Raw genomic sequence first — 18,600 nt, forward strand, 5'->3', positions numbered from 1 at the left:
ATGGAACTTAGTCAGCCATTAACGAGTGTTGTAGATGAATGGTTCAGGGAACCGACACGTTGTTAAATTAGACACATGTGCAACTCTTGGGTATCTTTATTGAGGAAACGTTTCGCCACACAGTGGCTTCATCAGTCCATACAAAGGAGAAACTTGAAGAACAGGAGGAGAATGAGGTAATTAGTCCCTCAACCTTGAGTCGATGTGGTCAGTCCATCAATCTTGAGTAGAATAGAATGATGGACTGACCACATCGACTCAAGGTTGAGGGACTGATTACCTCATTCTCCTCCTGTTCTTCAAGTTTCTCCTTTTTGTAGATGAATGGTTCAGAGAACCGACATGTTGATAAATTAGACACATGTGCAACTCTTGGGTATCTTTATTGAGGAAACGTTTCGCCACACAGTGACTTCATCAGTCCATACGAAGGAGAAACTTGAAGAACAGGAGGAGAATGAGGTAATCAGTCCCTCAACCTTGAGTCGATGTGGTCAGTCCATCAATCTATTCTACTCAAGATTGATGGACTGACCACATCGACTCAAGGTTGAGGGACTGATTACCTCATTCTCCTCCTGTTCTTCAAGTTTCTCCTTTGTATGGACTGATGAAGCCACTGTGTGGCGAAACGTTTCCTCAATAAAGATACCCAAGAGTTGCACATGTGTCTAATTTAACATTAACGAGTGTGTTTAATGCATCCATCCTTACTGGTGTTGTGCCAGAGTTGTGGAAGATGGCTAATGTGGTTCCTATATTCAAATCAGGGGATAAGTCCGTTCCTTCAAGTTACCGTCCAATAAGCCTGACATCTATAGTGGGCAAGTTACTAGAATAAATTATAGCTGACATTGTTAGATGTCACCTTGAAGAGCATAAGTTGATTGAAATAAATGGTATAAAATACCGACACAATGGAAATGTAAACACACATGCAGTATAATGTAATCCATTATTGACAACGTTTCGCCCACACAGTGGGCTTTTTCAAGTCACGAAGGATCACATACTGCACATGTGTTCACATTTCCACAAGTTGATTAAATGAATCTCAGCATGGATTCACAAGAGGTCGTTCCTGCCTGACAAATTTACTGACGTTCTTCAGTAGAACATTTGAGGCAGTTGACAGTGATAAAGAATATGATATTGTTTATCTGGATTTTAGTAAAGCCTTCGATAGAGTACCTCACAAGAGACTCTTGAAGTCCAAAGGTTATTTTACAGCTATACATCACTAGTGAGGCCTCATTTAGATTATGCTGCTCAGTTTTGGTCTCCTTACTACAGGATGGACATAGACTCTTTAGAGAACATACAGAGAAGAATGACTAAAATGATTTACTGTGTAAGGAACCTCCCGTATGAAGATAGACTTAAAACCTTAAATCTCCACTCTCTGGAGAGACGTAGAATGAGGGGAGATATCATTGAAGTGTATAAGTGGATGACGGGCATAAACAAAGGAGATAATAAAGTTCTGAGGGTGTCGAACCAGGAATAATGGATTTAAGTTGGATAAATTTAGATTTAGAAAGGACATAGGTAAGTACTGGTTTTCTAACAGAGTTGTGGATGCGTGGAACAATCTTCCCAGTAGGGTGATAGAGGCTAGGACTTTGGGCAACTTTAAAAAGAGATTGGACAAATATATGAGTGGGAGGGGCTGGGTTTGATTGGTGTCATTGGGTATGGGAGTAAATTTTTGGGTTGCTTTGGGTAGAGGTCATTTTGATAAGGACCTGCCTTGTATGGGCCAGTAGGCTTTCTGCAGTGTTCCTCCATTCTTATGTTCTCCTCATCTTCTGGGACCAACTGTCCCCAGGCCAAGACACAGTCAATCTTCAAGTGGATATAAATCAAGTGTTACACTTGACCTTAGACAACAATATAATGTTTAACAAGGACAAGTTTCTCTTGCTTCACTATGGAAGAATGCAGGAAACAAAGACTAACAGACTACAGGATAAACTTAAATTATTCAGTATTGTGAAAGTTGTGTGTGCGCGAGACTTGGGAGTAATGATGTAAGAAGATCTCACATTCAAGAATTACAACAATGTTGTTATTGCTACTACAAGGAAAATGATAGACTGGATAACTAGAACTTTCAAAACAAGAGATGTTGAGCCAATGATGATACTCTAAGTTACTACTTGCTCTCTCCAGGCTGGAATACTGTTGTATACTGACCACCACCTTCAAGGCTGGCGAGAATGCTGACCTGGAAAACGTACAGAGACCTTTCACTGCTCGTATACACTCAGTCATCTGATCTACTGTTTACACTTGAAATCCGTTGAACCGTATTCCTTGGAACGTAGGCGAGAAAGGTACATCGATATTTAGACCTGGAAAATCCTGGATGGACTGATCCCAAATATGAATACCAAACTCACTTCATATGACAAGAAACTTGGCAGACGGTCCAAAACACCTCCACCAAAGGTAGGGGCCTCACCCAGTACACTAAGAGAGAAGCTGATGAGTGTTAGAGGTCCCCGACTCTTCAGCGCCTGCTTTTCTTGCATAAGGAAAATTACCAAGAAACCTCTGGCTGTCTACAAGAGGAAATTGGACAGGTTCCTGTAATGATTGCTTGACCAGCTGGAGTCTAGCCATCAGTAACAACCTGGTTGATCAGGCGTTGATCCAACAGGAGGCCTGGTCTGGGACCGGGTGTATAACAGTGAGAGTGTATAACAGTGAGAGTGTATAACAGTGAGAGTGTATAACAGTGATAGTGTATAACAGTGAGAGCGTATAACAGTGAGAGTGTATAACAGTGAGTGTATAACAGTGAGAGTGTATAACAGTGAGAGTGTATAACAGTGAGAGTGTATAACAGTGAGAGCGTATAACAGTGAGAGTGTATAACAGTGAGAGCGTATAACAGTGAGAGTGTATAACAGTGAGAGCGTATAACAGTGAGAGTGTATAACAGTGAGAGTGTATAACAGTGAGAGTGTATAACAGTGAGAGTGTATAACAGTGAGAGTGTATAACAGTGAGAGTGTATAACAGTGAGAGCGTATAACAGTGAGAGTGTATAACAGTGAGAGTGTATAACAGTGAGAGTGTATAACAGTGAGAGTGTATAACAGTGAGAGCGTATAACAGTGAGAGTGTATAACAGTGAGAGTGTATAACAGTGAGTGTATAACAGTGAGAGCGTATAACAGTGAGAGCGTATAACAGTGAGAGTGTATAACAGTGAGAGCGTATAACAGTGAGAGTGTATAACAGTGAGAGTGTATAACAGTGAGAGCGTATAACAGTGAGTGTATAACAGGGTGTATAACAGTGAGAGCGTATAACAGGGTGTATAACAGTGAGAGCGTATAACAGGGCGTATAACAGTGAGTGTATAACAAGGTGTATAACAGTGAGTGTATAACAGGGTGTATAACAGTGAGTGTATAACAGTGAGAGCGTATAACAGTGAGTGTATAACAGGGTGTATAACAGTGAGAGTGTATAACAGGGTGTATAACAGTGAGAGCGTATAACAGGGTGTATACGTATAATACACCAGTATGTATATCATACAAGGCGAGGTATAACCTACTCACCACACAAACTATCATTAGGGCCCTGTCATTACCATCATTTACTGCAGCGTCATCACAGTAATGATGATGACAATCATTACCCAGGGTCGTTTGTGCCGGCGGCCGCCTGGGTAATGATGATGATAATGCTGATGATGATGATAATGGTGAAGATGATGATGAAGGCGGCTTGATGGTAGGGTGCGAGGCTCTTATATCGGGGTCGCCTCGACTTGACGATCATCAAATGATAATGGCTTCCATAAGGGCGAATGTTGCGGGTTTTGTGTGCGGGATACGACCCTAGTGGAGGTGATGGCTGCTGTACCGCGCAGGCGCACAGCAGTTAGCGCAAATGTTTTGAAGCTGCGTCCGATGTTCCCGCCAGTGTTGAGCCGTGGAGGTGCTGTGTCTGCTGCTGTGTTGCTGGCTGTCTAGTAGGCTGTAGCACAGCTCTGGGGCTTCTGGGACACACGCTCCTGTTTCTGCTGTGAGACACGCTGCTGTCTGCTGTGACGCACGCTGCTGTCTCTGCTGTGGGACACGCTGCTGACTGCTGTGACACACGCTGCTGTCTCTGCTGTGGGACACGCTGCTGACTACTGTGACACGCTGCTGTCTCTGCTGTGAGACACGCTGCTATCTGCTGTGACGCACGCTGCTGTCTCTGCTGTAAGGCACGCTGCTGTGTCTCCTGTGTGGCACGCTGCTGTGACGCACGCTGCTGTCTGCTGTGACGCACCCTGCTGTCTGCTGTGACGCACACTGCTGTCTGCTGTGACGCACGCTGCTGACTGCTGTGACGCACGCTGCTGTCTCTGCTGTGGGACACGCTGCTGACTGCTGTGACGCACGCTGCTGTCTCTGCTGTAAGGCACGCTGCTGTGTCTCCTGTGTGGCACGTTGCTGTGACGCACGCTGCTGTCTGCTGTGACGCACGCTGCTGTCTCTGCTGTGACGCACGCTGCTGTCTCTGCTGTAAAGCACGCTGCTGTCTGCTGTGACGCACGCTGCTGTCTGCTGTGACGCACGCTGCTGTCTCTGCTGTGGGACACGCTGCTGACTGCTGTGACGCACGCTGCTGTCTCTGCTGTAAGACACGCTGCTGTGTCTCCTGTGTGGCACGCTGCTGTCTGCTGTGACGCACGCTGCTGTGTCTCCTGTGACGCACGCTGCTGTCTGCTGTAAGGCACGCTGCTGTGTCTCCTGTGACGCACGCTGCTGTCTGCTGTAAGGCACGCTGCTGTGTCTGCTGTGACGCACGCTGCTGTGTCTGCAGTAAGGCACGCTGCTGTGTCTGCTGTGACACGCTGCTGTGTCTGCTGTGGCGCACGCTGCTGTCTGCAGTGAGGTACGCTGCTGTCTGCTGTGACGCACGCTGCTGTCTGCTGTGACGCACGCTGCTGTGTCTGCAGTGAGGTACGCTGCTGTCTGCTGTGACGCACGCTGCTGTCTGCTGTGACGCACGCTGCTGTGTCTGCTGTAAGACACGCTGCTGTCTGCTGTGACACGCTGCTGTCTGCTGTGAAGCACGCTGTGGCTTAGTCCTGGATCCTGTGTGACACGCTGCTGTGACTCCTGTGAGACACGCTGCTGTGTCTGCTGTCAGACACGTTGCTGTCTGCTGTGCTTCTTCCTGCGTGGCACGCTGTGTTACACCGTGACTATCGTGGAAAACGCTGCTGGTGCTGTGGTAGGCTGTGAGAGCTGTGCAGCACGCTGTTACTGCTGTGAGAGACTGTTGGTAGCTGTGATACGCTGTGAGAGCTGTGCGGCACGCTGTTACTGCTGTGAGAGAGTGTTGGTAGCTGTGATACGCTGTGAGAGCTGTGCGGCACGCTGTTACTGCTGTGAGAGACGGTGCTGCTAGCTGTGATACGCTGTGAGAGCTGTGCAGCACGCTGTTACTGCTGTGAGAGACGGTGCTGCTAGCTGATGATACGCTGTGAGAACTGTGCAGCACGCTGTTACTGCTGTGAGAGGCAGTGTTGGTAGCTGTGATACGCTGTGAAAGCTGTGCAGCACGTTGTTACTGCTGTGAGAGACAGTGTTGGTAGCTGTGATACGCTGTGTGTGTTGTACAGCAAGCCTGGACCGCCACCTGATAGTCTTGCTACACCTGTGATAGTCTTGCTACACCTGTGATAGTCTTGCTACACCTGTGATAGTCTTGCTACACCTGTCTGCTACACAACAACAATATGAACACAGAACGTGTAGGTAGCGAGCCTCCACAGATGCCTGGGCCTACCCAGTTACCCCCTCATCAGCTGTTAGGCCTGGCAGGGCTAGTTGCAGGGGCAGGTATGGGCACCAACGTGCCCACCAACATGAACATGGGTATGCATAACCCCAACACCACCGAGAACAACACGCCACCAGCATCATCATCCTCGCGTACTATCTCAGGGACTACTACTACGAGTGGTCTTATGGCTGGTGTGGGAGGGTCTTCAAGACCTCCCCCGCTACCCCAGGCTCTTCTAAACATGGAGGGAGGTGGGAGCATGCCCTGGGGTGGGTGGGCAGACCTACAAGACAGCATGGGTATGGAGAGAGGTAGATCACGTAACTGGACTTACGAGGAAACAGTCGAATTGATATCGATGTACACAAGTGAGGAATGGCAGAGTAAGTTTAGCAGCGAGAAGAAGAACCACCGCGCCATCTGGGCGGCGCTGGCTGCCGCACTCACCCGCCGCAAGGATGTGTCTGGAGACGAGGCCCGCCAGCGGTTAAATAACCTTAAGGCTCTCTACAACCGCACCCGCAGGCAGCTCCTGGCGGGGGAGATCTCCAGTCCACAGTGGGAGTACTGGGACCCGCTGCACTCCTTCTTGGGTCGTCCACAGCCTTACATACCCATGAGTGGGGCGCCCACACAACCTAGACCCCCGCCCCTGCATGGCTTCTCTCAGCACCAGTATCAACCCCACGCCCATCATCAAGGCTTGCTGGGAGCTTTAACGTTTCCCCAGCACATGACACAACCCATGGATACTCCTCATCAAAGACCCTTCGTGAAGGTATGCGTGTTTGCTGTTTGTATGTAAGAACATAAGAACATAAGAAAGGAGGAACACTGCAGCAGGCCTGTTGGCCCATACTAGGCAGGACCTTTACAATTCATCCCACTAACAAACATTTGACCAACCCAATTTTCAATGCTACCCAAGAAATAAGATCTGATGTGCAAGTCCCACTCAAATCCAACCCATCCCACTCATGTACTTATCCAACCTAAATTTGAAACTACCCAAAGTCCTAGCCTCAATAACCCAACTAGGTAGACTGTTCCACTCATCAACTACCCTATTTCCAAACCAATACTTTCCTATGTCCTTTCTAAATCTAAACTTATCTAATTTAAATCCATTACTGCGGGTACTCTCTTGGAGAGACATCCTTAAGACCTTATTAATATCCCCTTTATTAATACCTATCTTCCACTTATACACTTCGATCAGGTCCCCCCTCATTCTTCGTCTAACAAGTGAATGTAACTTAAGAGTCTTCAATCTTTCTTCATAAGGAAGATTTCTAATGCTATGTATTAATTTAGTCATCCTACGCTGAATGTTTTCTAACGAATTTATGTCCATTCTGTAATATGGAGACCAGAATTGAGCTGCATAATCTAGGTGAGGCCTTACTAATGATGTATAAAGCTGCAGTATGACCTCTGGACTTCTGTTGCTTACACTTCTTGATATAAATCCCAGTAATCTATTTGCCTTATTACGTACGCTTAGGCATTGCTGTCTTGGTTTAAGGTTGCTGCTTACCATAACCCCCAAGTCCTTTTCGCAATCTGTATGGCTAAGTTCTACATTATTTAACTTATAAGTGCTAGGGTTATGGACACTCCCGAGCTTCAGAACCTTGCATTTATCTACATTGAACTGCATCTGCCACTTTTCTGACCAAGAGTAGAGTTTGTCTAAATCCTCCTGAAGTTCCCTAACATCTACGTTTGAATCAATTATCCTACCTATCTTCGTGTCATCGGCGAATTTGCTCATATCACTAGTAATTCCCTCATCAAGATCATTGATATATATTATAAACAACAACGGGCCCAAGACTGATCCCTGTGGAACTTTCTTCAACAGTCTTTGGTGCGGAACTCTATCAAAAGCCTTACTAAAATCTAAGTAAATAATATCAAATTCTTTATCGTGGTCAACAGCCTCAAAAGCTTTACTGAAGAAAGTTAATAAATTAGTTAGACAAGACCGGCCTCTTGTGAATCCATGCTGAGTATCATTAATCAATGGAAATAAATGGTATAAAATACCGACACAATGGAAATATAAACACAAATGCAGTATAATGTGATCCTTTATTGACAACGTTTCACCCACACAGTGGGCTTTTTCAAGTCACACACGGATCTACCTGGGGTTGGAAGGTACGAGAGTATTTATAGTCATGTTCAGAATGAACATTAAAATGGTATAAAATACCGACAGGTTGTTAGGTAAGACACATATGCAACAGTTAGGTATCTTTATTACGAAACGTTTCGCCTACACAGTAGGCTTCTTCAGTCGAGTACAGAAAAGTTGATAGAAGCAGAAGAGACTTGAAGACGATGTAATCAGTCCATCACCCTTAAAGTTTTGAGGTGGTCAGTCCCTCAGTCTGGAGAAGAGCATTGTTCCGAAGATAAGCGATGATTCCAGGGTTCTTCTGTATTGAGTGTTGTTTTCTGTGGCTATAAGTCTTGAGTTTCTGTAGTTAATTAAATGGTTGTGTGAATTGCGATGTTGTACACAGGCATTCCTTGTATCGTCAGTCCTGCTTGCATATTGGTGTTCTGAAATGCGTGTTTGGAGGTCTCTTGATGTTTCGCCCACATATAATTTGTTGCAGTCATTACAAGGGATTATGTATACCCCTGCAGAGGATGGAGGCTTGTCCTGTCTACTACTGGTGATGTCCTTGATGGTCGTGGTTGTGGAGGTAGATACTTGGAATGATGTTTTGGCAAAGATGTTGGAAACATGTTTGGCAATGGAGTTGTTGGGGAGGACTATGTATCTCTTCTCGGCAGTGTCTTCTCTGGGTGTGTTGAAGATGTTTAATGCCCGCCGTCTGCAGTCTCTGATGAAGTGACGTGGATAGTGGAGTTTAGAAAATACTTGTTCAATTATAGTGCATTCTTCCTCAAGTCAACAGATGATAAGTGTTCTCTAAGCCCATCGTAATCTGCTAAGCGAAAATCTGCGACTGTTACTAAGTTATCCCTACTATCATACTTCCATTCAATGCTAAATGTAATTGATTTGTGGTCGCTAGCACCCAGTTCCTCTGAAACTTCTAAATTATTAACAAGGGATTCGTTGTTTGCCAGAACTAAGTCAAGCAGGTTATTACCCCTTGTAGGTTCTGTCACAAACTGCTTCAAAAAACAATCCTGAACTACTTCTAAGAAGTCGTATGATTCTAAATTCCCAGTCAAGAAATTCCAATCAATGTGACTAAAGTTAAAGTCTCCTAGAATTACTACATTTTCGTGCCTTGTGGCCCTAACAATTTCCTCCCATAGTAGTCTCCCCTGGTCCCTATCTAAATTTGGGGGATGGTATATCACACTTAAAATTAATTTTTCATGCCCCTCTGAAAATTCTATCCAAACAGACTCTGTATGTGTTACTTCAGACTTTATACCCGTTTTTATGCAACAGTTCAAGCGATCTCGGACATACAATGCAACCCCACCCCCCTTTCCGACACTTCTATCTACTTGGAACAATTTAAAACCCTGGATGTGACATTCTGCAGGCATGTCCCGACTTTTTGAATTAAACCACGTCTCAGTAATGGCAAATACATCTATGTTACCTGCACTAGCAACTAGTCTCAACTCGTCTATCTTATTCCTAGCACTGCGACTATTTGTGTAATAAATATTTAAAGACCCTCCTCTCTCTTTATCCTTCCTGCTCCTTTCTGTTTTTCCACTAAACCTATTACTGTCCTTGTCAATTAGTGCCACTGGCTTTCCAATATCCACCTCATTTTGCCTATTACTAGTTCTCCTAGTACTCATATTACTACCCTGCGACTTCACAGTTTTCCCGCAAAAACCCATACCACTAACTATTCCTAGTTTGTAATAAAGTTGGTAGAATTACCGACAATATGTAAAGTAAAAGGACACAAGTGCAACTAATGTGACATTTATTGTGGCAACGTTTCGCTCTCCAGGAGCTTTATCAAGCCATTACAAACAATACATGGACACAGAGGGTATATAAAGGCTCAGAGTGAGGTGAATACTAGTGAGGTACCATTTCGATGTTCACTAGTGGTAGTAGTAGTAGTAGTAGTGGTAGTGACAAAAGCAATTAATTCGTACATGAGTAAAAGGATATAAAAGCTATTACTTGGGTAACATAAAAATAGGTTGGACAAATATAAACTGGAATGAGGCAGGTTGTTTCAGTGTTCACTCTCTGTGCTTTGTGTAGTATAACAGGAGAGACTATGTGATGGCAGGGTTTACTGTTTTCAGGAGGATTCTTGCTAAGACTTCGGAGATGGTGAAGCTGCCGTTGTTTTGTTTAATTGTATTCGAAACAGCGATCAGTGCTGATTCAAGGCACTTGCGTGTGCGGAAATTAGTTTCTTTTATCACTCATTGGGCGTCTCTGAATTTCATAAGATGATTGGTGGAATTTCGGTGTTGTACACAGGCGTTGTTTAAGTTGTCGTTCCTACATGCGTATATGTGTTCATTGAGGCGGGTGTCGAGGTTTCTTGCTGTTTCACCTACGTAGATCTTGTCACAGCCTCCACAGGGTATAGTGTAAACTCCTGCGTTGACTGGTTCGTGGTGCTTGGGTTTTGTCCTGGTTAGATCCTTTATTGAAGTGGTAGAAGCGATGGCGACTCTGGTGTTAGCTTGTGAAAGTACTTTTGAGACGTTTAGTGCAACCTGGCTGTTGGGAAGAATTATAACTTTGTTGGGAGCGGTGTTGATGCGTGGAGAATTGATGATCTGAAGAGCTCTTTTCTTGCAGTCTTTGATGAAAAAAGAAGGAAATTGTAACTCAGTGAATGTTTGGTGAATGTAAGTACATTCCTCGTCAAGAAACTCAGGACTACAAATTCGGTATGCTCTTAGGAAAAACCCGACGATGATGCCTCTTTTGGTCTTGGTATCTTGACTGGAATAGAAGTGTGTGAGATCATTTTTATTGGTGGGTTTCCGATAAACTTGAAATCTTAGGTTGTTGTCTACTTTGTGAATGAGGACGTCGAGGAAAGGTAGCTTTTACTCATGTACGAATTAATTGCTTTTGTCACTACCACTACTACTACTACTACTACCACTAGTGAACATCGAAATGGTACCTCACTAGTATTCACCTCACTCTGAGCCTTTATATACCCTCTGTGTCCATGTATTGTTTGTAATGGCTTGATAAAGCTCCTGGAGAGCGAAACGTTGCCACAATAAATGTCACATTAGTTGCACTTGTGTCCTTTTACTTTACATATTCCTAGTTTAAAGACCTAACAGCTCCCTCCACTGCGTTGGCCAGTGCTCCCACCCCACACCTAGATAAGTGAACCCTGTCCCTGGCATACATGTCATTTCTGCCATAGAAGAGGTCCCAGTTGTCAATGAATGTTACTGCATTTTCCTTACAGTATTTGTCCAGCCAGCAATTGATACCAATTGCTCTGGACAACCATTCATTTCCAACTCCTCTCCTTGGCAAAATGCCACATATGACAGGTTTCCCACCCTTCCTCCTAATTATCTCTATTGCTGACCTATACCTGCTAATCAGGTCCTCACTCCTACGTCTGCCAACATCGTTGCCTCCAGCACTGAAACAGATAATAGGATTGCTCCCATTACCTCTCATGATGTCATCCAGACGGCTAACAATATCCTTCATCCCAGCCCCAGGAAAACACACTCTGCCTCCTACTCCTATCCTTCAAGCAGAATGCCCTATCCATGTACCTAATCTGGCTATCCTCAACAACAACAATGTTTTTACCTTCCTTGGCGTCGTCCTTCGTGATGCTCCGAGTAGTCGACTCACATTCGCCAGGTAGCATTACACCACTTGTAGAATTCGTCAAGACGTTCTTGATGGTCTTCGTTGGGGTTTCTAGGGATGTCTCACTCACGTCTGCCAATGCTTCTTTGGTGCTCGTTGTGGCATTCCCAGTAGAACACTCACATTCGTCAGGTAGCACCGAGAATGGGTTGGAAGTTTCCACGGTAGTCTTCTGGTTTCTCGTTGTTTCTGCCTCTCCAACCGTTTTCTTGATCTTCAGCTTGGTTCCATGTTGCCCGGCCACTGACCAAGCTCCCCTCTTAACCTGGGGACTCACAACAGGAGGATTACTACGAATCCTCTTGTTCTCCTCCGTTAATCGCTGTATCTCCATCTTAGCAACTCTGAGCTCTTCTCTCAGCTGCTGGTAAAGTTGCTCAAGAGAGGGCATCCTGGTTCAGATTCACAGAGAGCACACAAACAGGTCTTCACAGAGCTAAGTACACGTCACCACTGAGATATGATACACGTCACCACTGAGATATGTACACGTCACCACTGAGATATGTACACGTCACTGTGTTTGTGTGTGTACTCACCTATTTGTGGTTGCAGGGGTCGAGTCTTAGCTCCTGGCCCCGTGTGTGTGTGTATGTGCATGTATGTGTGTGTATGTACTCACCTAGTTGAGGTTGCGGGGGTCGAGTCCGAGCTCCTGGCCCCGCCTCTTCACTGATCGCTACTAGGTCACTCTCCCTGAGCCGTGAGCTTTATCATACCTCTGCTTAAAGCTATGTATGGATCCTGCCTCCACTACATCGCTTCCCAAACTATTCCACTTACTGACTACTCTGTGGCTGAAGAAATACTTCCTAACATCCCTGTGATTCATCTGTGTCTTCAGCTTCCAACTGTGTCCCCTTGTTACTGTGTCCAATCTCTGGAACATCCTGTCTTTGTCCACCTTGTCAATTCCTCTCAGTATTTTGTATGTCGTTATCATGTCCCCCCTATCTCTCCTGTCCTCCAGTGTCGTCAGGTTGATTTCCCTTAACCTCTCCTCGTAGGACATACCTCTTAGCTCTGGGACTAGTCTTGTTGCAAACCTTTGCACTTTCTCTAGTTTCTTCACGTGCTTGGCTACGTGTGGGTTCCAAACTGGTGCCGCATACTCCAATATGGGCCTAACGTACACGGTGTACAGGGTCCTGAATGATTCCTTATTAAGATGTCGGAATGCTGTTCTGAGGTTTGCTAGGCGCCCATATGCTGCAGCAGTTATTTGGTTGATGTGCGCTTCAGGAGATGTGCCTGGTGTTATACTCACCCCAAGATCTTTTTCCTTGAGTGAGGTTTGTAGTCTCTGACCCCCTAGACTGTACTCCGTCTGCGGCCTTCTTTGCCCTTCCCCAATCTTCATGACTTTGCACTTGGTGGGATTGAACTCCAGGAGCCAATTGCTGGACCAGGTCTGCAGCCTGTCCAGATCCCTTTGTAGTTCTGCCTGGTCTTCGATCGAGTGAATTCTTCTCATCAACTTCACGTCATCTGCAAACAGGGACACCTCAGAGTCTATTCCTTCCGTCATGTCGTTCACAAATACCAGAAACAGCACTGGTCCTAGGACTGACCCCTGCGGGACCCTGCTGGTCACAGGTGCCCACTCTGACACCTCGCCACGTACCATGACTCGCTGCTGTCTTCCTGACAAGTATTCCCTGATCCATTGTAGTGCCTTCCCTGTTATCCCTGCTTGGTCCTCCAGTTTTTGCACCAATCTCTTGTGTGGAACTGTGTCAAACGCCTTCTTGCAGTCCAAGAAAATGCAATCCACCCACCCCTCTCTCTCTTGTCTTACTGCTGTCACCATGTCATAGAACTCCAGTAGGTTTGTGACACAGGATTTCCCGTCCCTGAAGCCATGTTGGCTGCTGTTGATGAGATCGTTCCTTTCTAGGTGTTCCACCACTCTTCTCCTGATAATCTTCTCCATGATTTTGCATACTATACATGTCAGTGACACTGGTCTGTAGTTTAATGCTTCATGTCTGTCTCCTTTTTTAAAGATTGGGACTACATTTGCTGTCTTCCATGCCTCAGGGAATCTCCCTGTTTCGATAGATGTATTGAATATTGTTGTTAGGGGTACACATAGCGCCTCTGCTCCCTCTCTCAATACCCATGGGGAGATGTTATCTGGCCCCATTGCCTTTGAGGTATCTAGCTCACTCAGAAGCCTCTTCACTTCTTCCTCGGTTGTGTGCACTGTGTCCAGCACTTGGTGGTGTGCCCCACCTCTCCGTCTTTCTGGAGTCCCTTCTGTCTCCTCTGTGAACACTTCTTTGAATCTCTTGTTGAGTTCTTCACATACTTCACGGTCATTTCTTGTTGTCTCTCCTCCTTCCTTCCTTAGCCTGATTACCTGGTCCTTGACTGTTGTTTTCCTCCTGATGTGGCTGTACAACAGTTTCGGGTCAGATTTGGCTTTCGCTGCTATGTCATTTTCATATTGTCTTTGGGCCTCCCTTCTTATCTGTGCATATTCGTTTCTGGCTCTACGACTGTTCTCCTTATGTGTGTGTGTGTGTATGTGTGTGTGTGCGTACTCACCTAGTTGTACTCACCTAGTTGAAGGTTGCGGGGGTCGAGTCCGAGCTCCTGGCCCCGCCTCTTCACTGATCGCTACTAGGTCACTCTCCCTGAGCCGTGAGCTTTATCATACCTCTGCTTAAAGCTATGTATGGATCCTGCCTCCACTACATCGCTTCCCAAACTATTCCACTTACTGACTACTCTGTGGCTGAAGAAATACTTCCTAACATCCCTGTGATTCATCTGTGTCTTCAGCTTCCAACTGTGTCCCCTTGTTACTGTGTCCAATCTCTGGAACATCCTGTCTTTGTCCACCTTGTCAATTCCTCTCAGTATTTTGTATGTCGTTATCATGTCCCCCCTATCTCTCCTGTCCTCCAGTGTCGTCAGGTTGATTTCCCTTAACCTCTCCTCGTAGGACATACCTCTTAGCTCTGGGACTAGTCTTGTTGCAAACCTTTGCACTTTCTCTAGTTTCTTCACGTGCTTGGCTAGGTGTGGGTTCCAAACTAGTGCCGCATACTCCAATATGGGCCTAACATACACGGTGTACAGGGTCCTGAATGATTCCTTATTAAGATGTCGGAATGCTGTTCTGAGGTTTGCTAGGCGCCCATATGCTGCAGCAGTTATTTGGTTGATGTGCGCTTCAGGAGATGTGCCTGGTGTTATACTCACCCCAAGATCTTTTTCCTTGAGTGAGGTTTGTACTCTCTGGCCCCCCTAGACTGTACTCCGTCTGCGGCCTTCTTTGCCCTTCCCCAATCTTCATGACTTTGCACTTGGTGGGATTGAACTCCAGGAGCCAATTGCTGGACCAGGTCTGCAGCCTGTCCAGATCCCTTTGTAGTTCTGCCTGGTCTTCGATCGAGTGAATTCTTCTCATCAACTTCACGTCATCTGCAAACAGGGACACCTCAGAGTCTATTCCTTCCGTCATGTCGTTCACAAATACCAGAAACAGCACTGGTCCTAGGACTGACCCCTGCGGGACCCCGCTGGTCACAGGTGCCCACTCTGACACCTCGCCACGTACCATGACTCGCTGCTGTCTTCCTGACAAGTATTCCCTGATCCATTGTAGTGCCTTCCCTGTTATCCCTGCTTGGTCCTCCAGTTTTTGCACCAATCTCTTGTGTGGAACTGTGTCAAACGCCTTCTTGCAGTCCAAGAAAATGCAATCCACCCACCCCTCTCTCTCTTGTCTTACTGCTGTCACCATGTCATAGAACTCCAGTAGGTTTGTGACACAGGATTTCCCATCCCTGAAACCATGTTGGCTGCTGTTGATGAGATCATTCCTTTCTAGGTGTTCCACCACTCTTCTCCTGATAATCTTCTCCATGATTTTGCATACTATACATGTCAGTGACACTGGTCTGTAGTTTAATGCTTCATGTCTGTCTCCTTTTTTAAAGATTGGGACTACATTTGCTGTCTTCCATGCCTCAGGCAATCTCCCTGTTTCGATAGATGTATTGAATATTGTTGTTAGGGGTACACATAGCGCCTCTGCTCCCTCTCTCAATACCCATGGGGAGATGTTATCTGGCCCCATTGCCTTTGAGGTATCTAGCTCACTCAGAAGCCTCTTCACTTCTTCCTCGGTTGTGTGCACTGTGTCCAGCACTTGGTGGTGTGCCCCACCTCTCCGTCTTTCTGGAGTCCCTTCTGTCTCCTCTGTGAACACTTCTTTGAATCTCTTGTTGAGTTCTTCACATACTTCACGGTCATTTCTTGTTGTCTCTCCTCCTTCCTTCCTTAGCCTGATTACCTGGTCCTTGACTGTTGTTTTCCTCCTGATGTGGCTGTACAACAGTTTCGGGTCAGATTTGGCTTTCGCTGCTATGTCATTTTCATATTGTCTTTGGGCCTCCCTTCTTATCTGTGCATATTTGTTTCTGGCTCTACGACTGTTCTCCTTATTCTCCTGGGTCCTTTGCCTTCTATATTTCTTCCATTCCCTAGCACACTTGGTTTTTGCCTCCCTGCACCTTTGGGTAAACCACGGGCTCATCCTGGCTTTTTCATTAATCCTGTTACCCTTGGGTACAAACCTCTCCTCAGCCTCCTTGCATTTTGTTGCTACATATTCCATCATCTCATTAACTGGCTTCCCTGCCAGTTCTCTGTCCCACTGAACCCCGTTCAGGTAGTTCCTCATTCCTGTGTAGTCCCCTTTCTTGTAGTTTGGCTTCATTCGTCCTGGCCTTCCTGCTTCTCCCTCCACTTGTAGCTCTACTGTGTATTCGAAGCTTAAAACCACATGGTCACTGGCCCCAAGGGGTCTTTCATATGTGATGTCCTCGATATCTGCACTACTCAAGGTGAATACTAAGTCCAGCCTTGCTGGTTCATCCTCTCCTCTCTCTCTTGTAGTGTCCCTTACGTGTTGGCACATGAAGTTTTCCAGTACCACCTCCATCATCTTAGCCCTCCATGTATCTTGGCCCCCATGTGGGTCCAAGTTCTCCCAATCGATCTCCTTGTGGTTAAAGTCACCCATGATCAGGAGCTTTGCCCTGCATGCATGAGCTCTTCTGGCCACTCTAGCCAGTGTGTCAACCATCGCTCTATTGCTCTCGTCGTACTCTTGCCTTGGCCTCCTGCTGTTCTGTGGTGGGTTATACATCACTGCTATTACCACCTTGGGACCTCCAGAGTGAAGTGTTCCCACTATGTAATCACTTTCTTCTCCGCTGTCTCCTCTCTCCAGCTCATCAAAATTCCAGCGATTTTTGATCAGCAACGCCACTCTTCCACCCCCCTGTTCCCTCTGTCTTTCCTCAGGATTTGGTATCCCGTTGGAAAGATGGCATCTGTTATCATACCTGTAAGCTTGGTTTCTGTGAGAGCTATGATGTCCGGTGATGCTTCTTTGACTCTTTCATGCCACTCCTCCCACTTATTTGTTATTCCATCAGCGTTTGTGTACCATACCTTCAGTGTGTGTGTGTGTGTGTGTGTGTGTGTGTGTGTGTGTGTGTGTGTGTATACTCACCTAGTTATGGTTTCAGGGGTCGATTCACAGCTCCTGGCCCCGCCTCTTCCCGCTCCATGAGCTTTATCATATGTCTTCTTAAAGCTATGTGTGGATCCTGCCTCCACTACATCACTGCCCAGACTATTCCACTTCCTGACAACCTTGTGACTGAAGAAATACTTCCTAACATCCCTTTGACTCATCTGAGTCTTCAACTTCCAACTGTGTCCCCTTGTTGCTGTGTCCCATCACTGGAACATCCTGTTCCTGTCCATTCCTGTCGATTCCTCTCAGTATTTTATATGCCGTTATCATATCCCCCCTATTTTTCCTCTCTTCCAGTGTTATCAGGTCGATTTCTCTTAACCTCTCCTCGTAAGACATACCCCTTAGCTCCGGGACTAGTCTTGTTGCAAACCTTTGAACTTTCTCTAGTTTTCTTACATGCTTGGCTAGGTGAGGGTTCCAAACTGGTGCTGCATACTCCAATATGGGCCTAACGTGCACAGTGTACAGGGTCCTGAATGAGTTCTTAATAAGATGTCGGAATTCTGTTTTTAGGTTTGGTAGGCGCCCGTAAGCTGTAACAGTTATTTGGTTGTTATGCTCCTCAGGAGATGTGCCTGGTGTTATACTCACCCCAAGATCTTTTTCCTTGAGTGAGGTTTGGAGTCTTTGGCCCCCTAGACTGTACTCCGTCTGTGGTTTTCTTTGCCCTTCCCCAATCTTAATGGCTTTGCACTTGGCGGGGTTGAACTCCAGGAGGCATTTGCTGGACCAGGCCTGCAGCTTGTCCAGATCCCTTCGTAGTTTTGCCTGGTCCTTGTCCGATTGAATTCTTCTCATCAACTTCACATCATCTGCAAACAGGGACACTTCAGAATCTATTCCTTCCTCCTTCCGTCGTTCACAAATACCAGAAACAGCACCAGTCCTAGGAGTGACCCCTGTGGCACCCCGCTCGTTACAGGCGCCCACTCTAACACCTCGCCACGTACCATGACTCGCTGCTCTCTTCCTGACAGGTATTCCCTGATCCATTGTAGTGCCTACCCTGTTATCCCTGCCTGGTCCTCCAGGTTTTTCACTAATCTTTTGTGTGGAACTGTGTCAGACACGTTCTTACAGTCCAAAAAAATGCAATCTACCCACCCCTCTCTCTCTCTCTTGTCTTACTGCAATTACCCTGTCATAGAACTTCAGGTTTGTGACACAGGATTTCCTGTCCCTGAAACCGTCGTGGCTGTCGTTGGTAAGCTCATTCCTTTCTAGGTGTTCCACCACTCTTCTCCTGATAATCTTCTCCATGACCTTGCATACTATACATGTCTGACACTGGTCTGTAGTTTAGTGCTTCATGTCTGTCTCCTTTTTTAAAAATTGGGAGTACATTTACTGTCTTTCATACCTCACGTAGTTGCCCTGTTTCGATAGATGGGTTGAAGAT

At 46.1% G+C, this 18,600-nt stretch overlaps 1 protein-coding gene across 6 annotated transcripts in view; it reads left to right on the plus strand.

Moving 5' to 3' along the window:
• Positions 1–18,600, plus strand: part of LOC128698345 (protein bric-a-brac 2) — a 330,205-nt gene that overhangs the window by 97,124 nt on the left and 214,481 nt on the right. The window contains exon 1 of one of the 6 annotated variants that reach the window (XM_070104467.1): positions 5,031–6,580. The exons of the other annotated variants lie outside the window; for them this stretch is intronic. Coding sequence (XP_069960568.1) covers positions 5,756–6,580 — 825 coding nt within the window. The 5' untranslated portion in view covers positions 5,031–5,755. Of the gene's footprint in view, positions 1–5,030; positions 6,581–18,600 lie in introns of those variants that run through there. 6 annotated transcript variants of the gene reach the window in all.

This window comes from Cherax quadricarinatus, chromosome 92, assembly GCF_038502225.1.
Source record: "Cherax quadricarinatus isolate ZL_2023a chromosome 92, ASM3850222v1, whole genome shotgun sequence".
Taxonomy (NCBI): domain Eukaryota; kingdom Metazoa; phylum Arthropoda; class Malacostraca; order Decapoda; family Parastacidae; genus Cherax; species Cherax quadricarinatus.